General features: G+C 40.6%; 1 protein-coding gene across 1 annotated transcript in view; it reads right to left on the minus strand.

The window, feature by feature from the left end:
* Positions 1–14624, minus strand: part of FERMT2 (FERM domain containing kindlin 2) — an 85853-nt gene that overhangs the window by 24914 nt on the left and 46315 nt on the right. Inside the window, exons 3-6 of the mRNA XM_042470031.1 lie at positions 5455–5680; positions 5260–5362; positions 3396–3503; positions 564–698 (exon numbers count right to left, since the gene is read on the minus strand). Of these exons, the coding sequence (XP_042325965.1) occupies positions 564–698; positions 3396–3503; positions 5260–5362; positions 5455–5642 (534 nt within the window). The 5' untranslated portion in view covers positions 5643–5680. The remainder of the gene's footprint in view (positions 1–563; positions 699–3395; positions 3504–5259; positions 5363–5454; positions 5681–14624) is intronic.

Genomic DNA, 14624 nt, shown 5'->3' on the forward strand with positions numbered 1-14624 from the left:
TCTGCTACAGACTACTCAGCTGGGGTCCTAAGTTTTATGTTGCTGGGAAGAAATAGATGAGGCAAGAAGCCTTGTGCTAGGATTGGAAAGAAGGCAATAGATATGTTGAGTAAATCACTTCTGTGCCACAATGATAGTTTGCTGGAGGGAGGTGCTGCCTACTCTATGTTCAACTTCTGCATCTCGGCATTACAGACAGCTAGTAGTATTCCAGCTATCAACTCAGCAGGCAGTCAGGCAATGGAACACTAAATCCCATTAACCTGCTAACTTTCTGGCCTGGCTCCTCTTTAAAAACCTAAGAGGAGCCTGATGCTTGGATCTGACCAGTCTACTGCTACCTAGCTCACCATCATGCTCCACATTGGCCAATCAGCTATCTTTGGGATTTCCTTCTCCATCTAAGATATATGTTTCTCTATTGGGGACTGAGCTGCTCTCCAAATGCCCATCCAAAATACCAGCTGGACTGAATTCTGCTTAGCTGCTCCACCTTTCTACGTTGTTTATCTTGGAGGAGTGCCTCCTTGGGGAAAGTCTAAATTCCCATTTTCAGTTCTTACCAGAATTGTGGAGGTCTTCCCGCCTTCAAGGGTAATCTCCAGGTCAGAAAGAGCAGCATCAACTTCATCCACTTCTTTGTCACTGTTGTTTAAGTGATTTTCCGAAGACATGATTGATAGCTTATTGATGTGATACTGAAATAAAGTAGTTGAAAACCAGGAGGGTCACTAAAGGAATGGATAGAAGAGCCAAATAAAGACCACTGTGATTTAAACCACACTAAGGAAAGATAATGTGTATTCTAGTCAAATGACCACAGATCACTCCTCAAAACCTTTCCCCACTCACCTTGCATGTGGAATAGAGGGAAGGTGATGGGGTTCTCTATTTCCCCCTTGCTGGGTATTTCCCTGTGAAATTACTTTGCAATGAAGCATGCCAGGAGCTTGGTGCCAAAGTGGGTGAGCCTATTTTAAATTTCTTCTGAACTCAAAGCCTACACAAAGCCTGGGATGGGGTTTTAATGCTGTGTAGTGTTGTTTCTAAGGTTTATATATGGTCTTTTAATGCATTTTAATGCTTTTAATGTTAAAATGTTTTAATCTTATAAAATTATAAATCACTTTTTAAATAATGCTTACATTTATACTTGTATTAGTGACTTAGTACGTATAGTTTTAATCTGTATTGTATTTAAGTATGTTGTTTGTCATCTTGAGACTCATTATTGGGAGAAAGGCGGGATACAAATGAATAAAATAAATTTAAAAAATTAAAATACACTTATGCCTCTTGTTTTCCCTTTCCACTTGTTGCTCTCCAGTGTATGTTGGCATGATCACAAGGTAACAAACCATTTCTGATATATGCAGAGGTTGGCAATTAAATTACAGTACAGGTTGAGTCTTCCTTATCCAGAATTCAGAAATCTAAAATACTCCAAAAACCAAAATAATTTTTATGGGTCGCTGAAATAATGATACCTTTGCTTTCTGATGGTTTAGTGTACACAAACTTTGTTTCATGCATAAAATTATTTTAAAAAACATTTTATGTATAAAATTATCTTCAAGCTAGGTGTATAAACTGTATACTAAACGTAAATGAATTTCATGTTTAGACTTGGGTCCCATCTCCAAGATATTTCATTATGTATGTATATACAGATAACAAATACCTGTATTAATATCACTATTTTTATCAGGAGTATGGAATCTATAGCCCTCCAAACATTGGGTTTCAAACACCATCAGCCCTATCTGCTAGGACCAAGGGCCAGGGATGATAGCAACATTAGTTTAACAGCATCTGGAAGAAAACAGGTTTCCATCTCTGAGTTATACTAGAAATGATTATAAATGTATTTTATAAGCAGAAGACAGCAAATAATAATAATAATAATAATAATAATAATAATAATAATAATGATGATGTTTTATTTATATACCGCTATTCCAAAGATCATAGCGGTGAACAGCAAGTAAGCTAATTAGCAAGTAAGCTAATTTGCCCCCAACAGTCTGGGTACTCATTTTAGCGACCTCCTCGGAAGGATGCAAGCCTGAGTCGAGCTTGGGCCCTTTTGCTGGTCTTGAACTCGCAACCTTGTGGTTTTGAGTGAATGGCTGCAGTACAGGCATTTAACCACTGCGCTACCAGGGTAAATGTGGTAAAGATATATTTTTCTTGGTTTATAAGCTTGGCCTTCTCCTTCTCCCAGGCCCCGCGGAGCCCGGGAACGAGCGCCGTGGCCTGGCCCTCCTCCCAGGCCCCGCGGAGCCCGGGAACGAGCACCGCGGCCTGGCGCGAAGGCCGCCGGCCTTCTCCCTCCTTAGATTTTAAGGAGAGGGGTCTTATACGGTGAGTATATCCCAAACTCTATATTTATACAGGGAAAGTTGGGGGTCGTCTTATACGCCCAGTCGTCTTATACTCTGGAATATACGGTAAATAACTGATCAATAGCTATAACCATATGATATGTTCTGACTGACTGAGCAAAAAAGCTCCCAACTGTATAATCATCTTTGGTAAACTACAGGAAAACACCCTGCACAGCTTTATCAAAGAGATGTTTGTTCTACCATGAAAAGAAAAGGGGCTTTCAATTTGTCTTAGAAGCACTACTTTAGTTAGAGACTATGAAAAAAGCATTTGATTAAGAGACAACTTGAAGTAGTTTGCAACTCTCCTCTTAACAGTTCTAGGGTAATTTTAGATTTCTGCTGATTGTTCAGTATCAATGTCTGAAACCAGGAATGATAATCAAACAATTTATTGAAGGAACAGCAAGATAGGTCAGCAGCAGAACTTTAACCACTGGAATAAAACCACCATTACTTAAAGGTGAGGGGAGAGAGCAAAATAAAAGATATTAGGACAACATCATAAAAATACTACTATGCGTTATCATAGTGTTTACAGGAACACATCTGTACAGTAAGTATGGCACGCTATCCCTCCCTCCCCCGAAAGAAGTAGAAAGAGGAGGGGGAGAGAGAAAGACATTTCTGGGAAACCCAGGGATTATCACCAGCTGTTTAAGAGGCTCGGGGGTTCAGTAACCTAATGTACTTGTTATTTGTTTAAAAATTAACGAAAAGTAAAGATGGATACAAAGATGTTTGTGAAAATGAATCCAAATTCCTCTACATGAGACATAGCAAGGAGTCAAATCTATTTTAAATTACCTAAAAAGGTTCAAGCAAACTCTGCAGAATGAATGGGAAGCAAGCCAAGTCTTGTTAGAACAAAACATTTTAGCTTCCAAAAAGACTATGGGGCAACACAAAACTCAGTTTATCAAAGACTCCAACACTTTCTGTGTGCCCAGATGATATTAAGATAGTGAAACCCAGGTGATTCAGAAGAGATTTGGATCCGTCACTCACCTGTAATGCTGCAAACATCATCATCTCCTCCTCTGTGCATTCTATTTCTTCCAACAGAATAGCCCACTTTGACTGTTCATACAGCTGGTTGATTCTGATTGCATCATACTGTCAAGACATAACCAAAGCATTGGTACAGAATCCTGCCTATGACTTTTTATAACCAAAAAATGAACCCTGACAAATTATCCTGTAAGTTAGTTTAATGTTTCAGTTTCTGCTTGCTGTTCAAATGCTGTGCCAACTTAAAATACCAACATGTGTTCAGTTGTCTGGAAGAGTCGATTCCGTGAAATAGAAAGCATCTTGCTCTCTAGCAGATACTACAGCCGCAAACTCCAATAGTCAGTCACTAGCTTCACTGCTATTGTACAACAATACCATAAAAAAATTCATCTATCCCAACAATTGGTTTCCCAATCTCTAGCTTCATACTCAATTAAGTTGAGATTTATAGGTACTGAGTTGGTATAACCTGCCAACTAACAGTGCCTTCTAGATATAGTAGGATGGAGTATTTAAAGAGTAAGTTCTTATAATTGGGGGGGGGGGATCTTCAAATTATGGTTGTTGCAATGATTATGTTAATCTATGCAAACAAACAACAATACAGATATGAACAGGCATTCTCATGCCTGTGGGTAACCAGCACTTATGACTCAAAGTGCTAAGTGTCCCTTCTATCCCTCCAGTGGGCAGCTCCACAGAACCAAAATTACCCAACCATCCGGACCATAATTGTTCAATTTCCAGTTGTAAGAAGAAGGACAGGCTGGCAGGCACAGCCTTGCCCAAAGAAGTCTCCTCCTCAGGCTGCAGGGGCTTTTTGTTGTTGTTCACAATCACTTTACATTTTTATTGTCTGGCTAAAAAAGTCAAATTGTTTTGCTAAACTGAAGATCAAATTCTTCCCTATCCCAACAAAACAAATTCAAAACTACTTAGCCAAATTAATTTAATCCAAGCACAGAATTACACTGTCCCTTCTATAGCCTATGTGACATGCAGATCTGACCCACTACTTAATGGAATGTTGGCTGTATTCCAATCCTAGAGAATGTTATTTATATCCTTATTTCAGGCATATGGGAAATAGAAGAGTTGAGGACAAACTAAGCTTTCTTCTGCAAGGTACTAACTAGCTAGGGGCTCAGAAGTTTGCCCTTTTTTTGCACTTGAAGCAGCCAGTTTAAAAAAAAAGGAATGGAAACACATTCAATGAAAGCAGTAATGTAAAAGCCTTCCTTTTCTTTTCTTGTAAATCTTTTTAATACAGTTTGTTTGTAATTGATAGGGTCCGTTGACTTACTTGAATCCTCTTCCCCAGGGATGTGGCCTCTTCTTCTTTGGAGGTCTTTAAACAGAGTTTGGATGGGCATCTTTCATAAGCACTGTAATTATGTGTTCCTATGGTTCTATGATCTATCTAACTGCTGCAGCCTAAATACAAACCTAGTAGTGATATAGAGAGAGATCTTGAGACTAACTGAAAGAAAGAAATTGGCAGCATGAACTTTTGTAGACTTAAGTGTATTTCCTTCCACTCTACAAAATACATCTGAGGAAATAGACTTAAGTCTCCAAAAACTCATGTTGCCAACCTCTTTCTTTCTGTTAATTCCAAAGGTGCTACAAGATCTCTCTACATACTGATTTTACAGACTAACACGGCTATATGTGAATTCTACCAATGGTAGTGGTATGTATGAAGTAGAGCACAGCCTGTTTCCAGTCAGGCTTATGTGTTATTAACAGGTGTAAGGCACTTTGGCTGTTCCTGCTGAATTCGCCATCATATCCATCAGTCATTTTCACATGCACACAAAATACTAAAGACCATATGCTACCAAACACAACTGTATACCTTAGGATTCAAATCAAAGAAGCTGTAGTATTTGAACCGGAGAAGTAAGGCTTCATTCTCCTTCACATCTTGTTCCATAAGTGACCTTGAAGAATCAAGCCACCTACCAACACAAAAAAAGCATGTTTTGGCTTAGTCATGACAGAACAATGTATTTAAAAACTCAAACTGCTAAAATAAGCTCTTAAGACCTACCCTTGGTTGATCTTGGCCTTATCCAGAAGTGTCTGTGGCTTATACATTTTGGCTAAGATTTCTGGGGAAGTGATTGGCTGGCTGACAGCAAGTATACCTGGATTCCCTTCCGATAAGGCACTATCACCAAACCAGGCTGAGGTTGGCGATAAGGGGCTTCCATCATGGGAATCATAGGTTGGTGTCATCGTTTTGCTGTAAAGTCCTGGACTTGAATAAATGCTCCCTGAATTGGAGAGAAATACAGAGTTAGAATACAGTTAGCATTCAATGTTTGGTTCATTGAACACAGAATTTTCAAATTAAAGAGCCCCACACCATTTAGGGAGATTCTGACATGGCAAGAAACAAGAGTGCAGGGACATGAGAAGAATAAATCTTGGTTTAAAAAAATGAACAAGATGGCATCTGGAAAGGCAAACAATTTCTCATTAGTTTTTCAGAGCTCTCTTACAGCATCAACAAGAATATGAGTAGGATGATCAGAAGGGAAAACACTGCTTTGACTTTTAAAAGGGCTTTGGAAAAAATGTTTCTCATGGGGGGAAAAGTGTAGAAACATAGAGAAGTGAGGGAGAAAACAACAGAGGTGCATAAAATGATAAACAAGATAGGAAACTGGAGAAGTTTTGGTCTTTCTCAATATTAGGACCCAACTTCATCCAGGAGACCTGAACAGTGGGAGATCCAGGACAGAAAAAAGCAGGTACTTCTTCACACAGCATGCATTTACACAACTGACACTTGCTGTCATAGAATGCAGCTATGGCAGCCCATGTGGACAGCTTTAGAAGAGGATTAGACAGATTCCTGAAGGTTATTTATTTCATTATTTATTTATTAATATATATTATACCCCACCCTATATTGTGAGATCTCACATCAGCATAGAGTAAGTCATTTAAAATAATTTAAAGCAATAAAATTATGAAAACAAGACTAAAAGCTTATTAAGCAATTTTACACGTTAAAGAAGGCTTAAAGGTTTAAAACAGTTTAAAACCATGCATTTGGACACTTGGGAATAAATCAGTTAATCCCCAAAAGCTGTAACAGCCATGTTTATTTACATGGTGCCAAAATGATGCCAATCTGAACTTCAAAGATAGCAGTTTGAAAGACCCTACTCATACAGTGCTTTGATCCTATGCAAGTCACAGATGAGAGACCATTTAGCAGACCTCAATCTTTGGGTAGGCATATATAAGGAGAGGCACTCCTTTAAGTACTGAGCTCCCAAGACATTTTAGGATTTTAAACATCATCACAAGCATCCTGAATTCAGACCCAATGGGAAGTGGCTGTCAGTACATTCCCTCATGATCCCAAGCACAACAAACCACAGAGTACACTTGAGCTCCCAGTGACAAAGTTGGATCTGTGAATATTGATAAGGCATCTCTTTCCTTGGGGAGTTGAACCCTATGGAGGAAGAGTTACTTCCTGGATGTGAGAACAACTAATCCAGCAAGCCTCTCTCTTATCTGGATTCATCTTCAATTTACTGGCCCTGAGACCTTACTTTTGTTAATTTCAATACTGTAGGCAGCAACAAATAATTTAATCCATTTCCCTATTGCAGCAAGAAAGTCTTTATTTTCAAAGATTGACTGCAGTTGAAAACCCCATCTTTTTTAAAAAATTTTGCTAAAGAAATGTGATATTCTGTACAGGAATGTTTTATTTATTTTTTGCACAGAAAACAATCTTCATGCTGGCTTCTGCATCAAAAATTGAGTTTTTGATGCAGAAAAAGATGTTCTGGCAGAGAAGACGTCATTCTTCCTTTCTGCACAGAAGTCTCAAACTATGAAGACCCTCATGGCACCCACAATTCTCCTTATCAGGGTTTCCAAACATTCAGGAAATGCTCCCTTCTTTTTTGTTTTTCTTTTCTTAAAAAACAGGGGTTTGAATGTTTGACAATCCTTGGAGCCCTGAATAAGATCATTAAAACGTAATTATTATTATTATTTATTTCCTGGAGTACCTACAAGGCCAGGACGAGGAAGGGCCAGCCTGCATGATACCCCCTGAACTGAGAATAGCCACATCTTGATAAAATGCAGGCTTGGAACTAACATCATCTTAAATTTTTCCCCTCCTGTGTTATTTTTAACATCTTTGCCTGATGAAGAAGCCTGTGGAGCTTTCAAAGCTCGCAACATGTATTTTGTGCATTTTGGTTATAAAAGTACAACTGTTTGGTGGATTTTGGATGTTTTGTCCTCTGTTACACAGCCAACACGGATACTTTGGATGTGTTAAAACATCCAGTCAGTAGTCTATTAGTTGCACAGCTGCAAGCCAGGTCTGATGACAAGGAGAGGTAGAGCCGAGTGATAGCAGCATATTAACGGCATCCAGCCCTAAAACTCTTAATGGCTTCACCCAGCAGTATCATATAGATAGTACAACCAGTGGGTGAGATATCATGGAATCCTGCAGCACTCAAGAGCTTAATAGTTTTTATACTGAACGGGGACTGGTGGCTATAAATCCTTCCTCCAAAAAGAGAAGGGAACACAAGTGAAGGGTGCTACTCTTTCTGTGTCACTTATAGGCTCCCTGTAGGCACCTGCTGGATAACTATGGAAGAAGAATGCTGACCCAGATAGGGATTTCACTGATTCAGCAAAACTTTCTTATGCTCTTATACAAGTAACCAGAACATCAGGCTCCCATTTTGAATTTAATGTGTTAAGGAGGAATTTGCATCTCCAGATGATTGCTGGAGAAATCCTCCAAGATTTCCAGGAATTAACTTTGCAGATTACATCAGGCATGCAGAATGCAGAAAATATGCTCTTTGATCCCACACTTCAGATAAGATGTCCAAGTCAACTTTATGTGTATTTTAACATCACTTAATACTAAATACTTGCCAAACTGGAACACAAGGCCCAGTACCTCATTTTCCTACTTCACAGTGAATGCCTAAAGAATGTCAATGTAGGACAGGGAGTATGGAGAAAGTAACTAGAGAAGGTTCTGTTGCATAAGGACCTTCAGATCCATAAACAGGCTAGAGAGGTAGGAAAGCAGACAAAAGAAAATCACAGAAGATGGAAAGTCCTACCCATACAGGGCTCACCTTTTACTGGACCAATGTAAAGAACATCAGAGCCTACAGAGAGGGAAAGAAAGGAAGTCAGAAGGTAAGACAAGGAAAGAAACAGAAATAAAGAGTGATTAGGGGTGAAAAACAGGCAAAGAGATAGGGCAGCCCAGGATGCAATATAGGACGTGGCAAGTCTTTCTTGTGGTAAGTTCTATGTTACATGGCAACTTATATATTTTATGTCTTTTATCTGATCTGTTAGGTGAAAAAGTCCAGACTGTATATAGGATTACAGCTCAAATGAAGTATAATCAAGACAATAACCAGAAAAGTAGTGGTAATGCAACATCGCATAACAACACAAATCAGCAAAAATATAAACATAAAAGTGGCACCTGAATAAAAATTCTGTTAAGTGCCAAACTGCCATTTTCTCCAGCAAAACCAATCCTGTGCTGTGAGCCCACTGGGCTCTTGTCAAGTAGAGGAAAGGAACTGTTTGTTCAGGTGGAGTGTTCTCTGAATGGTTGACCAGGCAGGTTGTGATAATGGGAGATAAGAAGGTTATCTGACTCTTCTTCCTGGATACCAAAGGGTTAAGTGAGGTGAAGAGGTTCAGCTGCATTTTAATGAGGTTCAGCGGTCAGATAGCAATTGCCAATGCGATGGGCAGCTGGGCAGAAACATGAATCTTTTCAGATATAAAAAAACCTGAAAGCACCTATGTAGCTCTCTCTAAGCAGTCTCTAAGGGCTTCTAACAAAGGATTACCTAGAGCCAAGAGCTCTGGTTTGGGAAGGCTGGTGGAAGCTGGATAATGGAGTCCAGATCCTCCACCTACCCATGAACATCAAGGATTACAAATTTCATTTGATCTGTGAGTAGAATTAGGAGAATGTATTATCCAGTCATGTCAAGTTTTTAAATTCTTTTTCCTAATTTTGGCTGAATTGACCTATTCTGCCTGTAATTTATCATTTCTAATCTGTATGTGAAAGACATCTTTAAGCTTCTGCCCAACTGCCTATCTCACTGGCAACTGCTATCTTGAGGCTGAACCTCATTAAAATGCAACTGATTCTCTTTGCTTCATTTAATCCCTTGTTGCCCAGGAAGGAGGTTTGGATAATGGTAGGAATTCTCATTATCACGCAGGTAAAGCAAGTTAAAGGAACTAATCCAAACATGAATTTTCACTTTATTACATGAAAGCTGTTTGTTGTTTACTGAGCCATCTCTGCAGCAAGGGAAGAGCTAAAGAAGGGAAGGACATGAGGGGAGAAGAATACAAGGGCAGGACAAAAGGACTGAGGGATGACAATTTAAGGACCAGAGGAAAGGGGAGGAGAGGAAGAATTAAATGGCTGGGGTGGGAAATAACTCAGCCAAGAGTGACAAGATACATAGAATAGAAGGACAAACAGCTACTGGGCAGCAGCAGTAGGTGAGGGTGACACAGATGAAAGATCTCACTGTGACACCATAGCTAACACATGTTGGCACTGTGCATAGGGAGACCAAGGTGAACCTCCTTGCTAGACCCTTTCACCAAGAAAACCCTGAAGGCTGTACATTTACACTCCAAGTATCATTAAATTGATAAAGTCGTAGAATAAGGGTAGAAAACATCTGAAGCATTTCTCAAAAGGCAATAAAATGTTTTCCCTCTCTTGGCTGAACTTCCAGAAATAAACAGGCTGCCTGGGTTTCAGCACAGTGTGTGGCTCCACAGCCTCAAAACCAACATTTCTTAAAATAGCGCATGGGAGTCTAAACTGCACAATCGTTTTGTGGTCAGTTTTTTACAACCTCTTGCTACCCCCGGTGTGTGTTTGCAAGGCGTATTCTCATTCTTAAGAGTTTTAGAATATTTGGTCTCGTCATCACGATTCTGTGTCAGATTACTATAAGGCTACTTGAGCATGAAATATTTCTACAAGGTGGTAGTGGTTTCGAAGCCCACCTCCAGAGACTTCATGAGTTGGATTCTAGATGTATTTATTTTGCTTCCATTCAAGTCAACAGAACGACAAATTTCAATATATACAGAATTAAGTCAGTGTGGAAAATGACCTGCTGTTTTCCCTAACATGTTGCCCAGAGCGACCATTCCAACACTAATACTATCGTTAAACCTTTCTTAAATAAAGAAAACTATTCTGTTTGCAATAGAGAATCCAGGAGGCTTATTAAAATCAGAAGCAGAAATTCAGACAGCTAACTTCTTGCACTATCATTAAGATGGTGCTGAAATATAATTCACATCTAGTTAGCCTCTGGGTGCCCGTATTAATTAGGATCCCACTAGGCAATGCTGCATTCTCATTCTGCTGTTTAAAAATATGGCTTCTGGAGGGATTCAATGTTCTGTGCCTAAGAAAGGGGCAGGTAGCCTCACCCAGAAGCAGCTTGCTTCTCAAGGAAAGTTACTCTTTCTGTTGCTAATGGAGCAGAAATTTTATCACCTGGATCAGGGGTAGGCAACCTTTTTGAGCCAGGGGCCGGGTTGCTGTCCCTCAGACAACTGGGGGGGCCGAAGCCAAAAAATAAATAATTAAATAGTTTTTTTTTTTAAAAAATTAAATATATAAATAAACCAGGACAAATGTAGGACAAAATTTTCAAATGGAAGACACTTTTTTTAAAAAAATGGAGGACACGTGAAAAAAATTGCTGATTCTTTAAAAAATGTTAATATAAATGCATGTTTCTGAGGCTTCTATAGACAATTGCCCCCCAAAGACCCCAGTGGCAATGCACGGAACACGACAGGAGCACGGTGGGCCCGGATCCCAAGCCTTGCCGCGCCGCATCCGGGCCCGCGGGCCGCAGGTTGCCTACCCCTGACCTGGATCTTACAACTCTTTTTATACCCCATAGTCACAATGGCCAAAGAGAGAGTGGCCTCTGCTAGACCATCCCTCCAGACCATCCTAATTGAAAAACAAAAACTAATGAATATATTGTACAGGGACGTAGCCAGGATTTTGGGGAAGGGGGGTCCAGACTAAGTGCCACCATTATAATGGAGCTTGGGTGCGGTGGTGCAGCAGCACACACCATTCATTTTATCTAATGGAAGGGGGGTCCGGACCCAGACACGAACACCCCCTTGCTACGTCCCTGTATTGTAGTTAATATACCAAATGGCACTCTATTTCCTAAATACTGCTTCTTCGTCCTCATTCCAGCCAGCACTCAGATGACATTCTCATTATGAAAATAACTTGCACATGCATAACTGGTGTTTGGTGTAAAAGCATAAGCATACAGGCAAAATTAACAATTTTGCAAATACATCAACAGACACTATCAGCCAAGAAGAAGTTTGGCTAGCCTACCTGCCCAACTATTTGCCCATTTTTGCAGATTAAACTGCCAATAAGGAAGTCACAAAGCATTCTCCTTTACAACTCTCTTATAAAAGATAATTGGTCTGGTTACAGACAGCCAAAAGAAATAAAGCGGCTTCGAGTCACAGTGAAGTATGTGTTTCAATGGATGCAAGTGCGGCCTAAGAGTCCCAGAAGTCCGCACCATAAGCCACGCCCTGCCGCCCCTAAGGAATGGAGCGTGCCCTTGGTTAGTGGCATTCTGGACTCTTAGGACGCATGCATCATTGAAACACCATACCTCAACTGTGACTCGAAGCAGCTTTATTTTGGCTGTCTGTAACAGGCCAATGTAATTCTTCCTTGTCAAGAGAGGACTAGCTAGTTTGCAAGGTTAATTTAAGCCCCCCCTTTTATGTGATCAATAATAATAATAATAATAATAATAGTTTTTATTTATATATATCCTGCCTCTCCCTGCAGATCGAGGTGGGAGTATAACAACAAATTTAAAATTACAGTTAGTTAAATACATTCTCATATCATAAAATCTTAAAAACACATCAAAAAACCTATACAGGTACAATATCAGCATCTAATTTCCCATACATGCTCCGAATGAAGTGTCATCTTAAAGCTATTATAGCAGATCAGGGGGATAGGCTCGCCGGAAGAGATCGTCTTGAGTGGTAATAAGATGGATCTCCTCCGGCAAGCCATTCCACAGTTTGGGGGCCATAGCAGTGAATGCCCTGTGGGAAGTAGACCTTAGTCTGGTCTTTGGATAATCCAATAGATTCTTCCCAGTTGTTCTGAGAGGGCGGGGCAGATTGTGTAGGGAGAGGCATTCCTTCAAGTAACTTGGGCCCAAGCCATGTAGGGCTTTAAAGGTAATAACCAACACTTTGTATTGCGCCCGGAAACTAATCGGCAGCCAATGAAGGGATTTTAAAACTGGTGTTATGTGGTCTGACCTATGTGTTCAAATCTGGCTGCCACATTTTGCACAAGTTGAAGTTTCTGAACTTGATACAAAGGAAGCCCCATGTAAAGCGCGTTACAGAAATCAAGATGAGAGATTACCAGTGCGAGTACCACTGCTTCAAGGTCCTTACGGTCCAGATAGGGACGCAGTTGACGTTTCAACCAAAGTTGGTACTAGGCGCTTCTGGCCATCGCATCTAGTAGAGATGATAATTGTAGAGATGGATCCAGAAGAACCCCCAACCTGCGAACTTCATCCTTTAGGGGAATTGTGACCCCGTCCAGGAACGTTTGACAAATCTCCATCCCTGGACTTGGGGAACCTATCGTGAGTACCTCCGTTTTCTCTGGATTCAGCTTGAGTTTGTTTTCCCTCATCCAGCCCATTACTGACTCAAGACAGGCGTCCAGAGAAGAGATGCCTTCCTTAGTCACTGCAGCAGTCGGAGACATAGAGAAATAGATTTGGGTGTCATCAGCGTACTGATAACACCGCGCTCCATCTCCAGATGATCTCTCCCAGCGGTTTCATGTAAATGTTAAACAGCATGGGGGACAGAATAGCGTCCTGAGGGTCGCCAGATGTCAGCTCTCTTTTAGAAGGGCATGAGTCCCCTAGCTTCACCATCTGGAATCTGCCTGAGAGGTAGGAACGGAACCACTGGAGCGCAGTGCCCCCGATGCCTAACTCCCTCAGGTGTTCCAGAAAGATACATGGTCAATGGTATCGAAAGCTGCTGAGATGTCCAAGAGCACCAACAAGGTCACACTTCCTTTGTCAATGCCCAGACGGAGATCATCGACTAAGGCGACCATGGCTGTCTCAACACTGTATCCTGTCCTAAAGCCAGTTTGAAATGGGTCCAGATAATCCGTTTCATCCAAAATGGCTTGGAGTTGGAGGGCAACTCCCTCTCGATCACTTTGCCCAAGAATGGTAACAGGGAGACTGGTCTGTAGTTATTTCTTATCAGGGGATCTAAAGAGGGTTTTTTTAAATAGCAGTTTAACTATCGCTTGTTTCAATTCTGATGGAAATGTTCCCTCTTTAAGGGATGTGTTAATTATGAGATGTAACAAAGTTTTCATCACATCCTCCCTCCCCCGAACGGGCAACCACGAAGGGCAAGGATCGAGAGAGCACGTCATCGTCTTTACACTTCCAAGGAGTTTGTCCACTTCATTGGTATTTACAAACTCAAAATGTTCCAGTATAACTAAGTCCGCGAAGTCACTGGACACCTCTCTTACTGATTCTGTTATAATGTCTGTGTCCAGATCAGCCTTTATCTGAGAGATAACCTCCTATTCTTATGAACTAACATCCAGAAATAAGTAGTGAGGTAATATGTACTTTTTTCATATTCCTATATAGATGGTACTTCTACAACATCTTGCCGAGCTTCTTCTGTAACATCTGAATTTTACAAAGAATGCAGATGTATGCCTATACTAGAACAGATGTTTGATAGCAATGGAGTCTGAGAGATAATGACAACTGGAATCCAACCACGAATAAACAAAGTGCAATGGAATTCAAAGGAAGCCAGCCAGCTGCTTCAGCAAAATGTTTTTGCAGTGCACACTAACAACACAAATGGAGTCAATCCACTGTGCAACACTGGAGCATACCTTGCATGTGTTTCACGAGGGCAAGAAAGAGCAGTGCATGATGAATTATAGAATCGTAGAGTTGGAAGAGACCACAAGGCCATCCAGACCAACATGTTCAAGCATGTGTCCCCTGAATCCCACTTTTAAAGTCCGTGAAACTGTCCATGTCAGTTCCCATA

Source organism: Sceloporus undulatus, chromosome 1, assembly GCF_019175285.1.
Source record: "Sceloporus undulatus isolate JIND9_A2432 ecotype Alabama chromosome 1, SceUnd_v1.1, whole genome shotgun sequence".
Taxonomy (NCBI): domain Eukaryota; kingdom Metazoa; phylum Chordata; class Lepidosauria; order Squamata; family Phrynosomatidae; genus Sceloporus; species Sceloporus undulatus.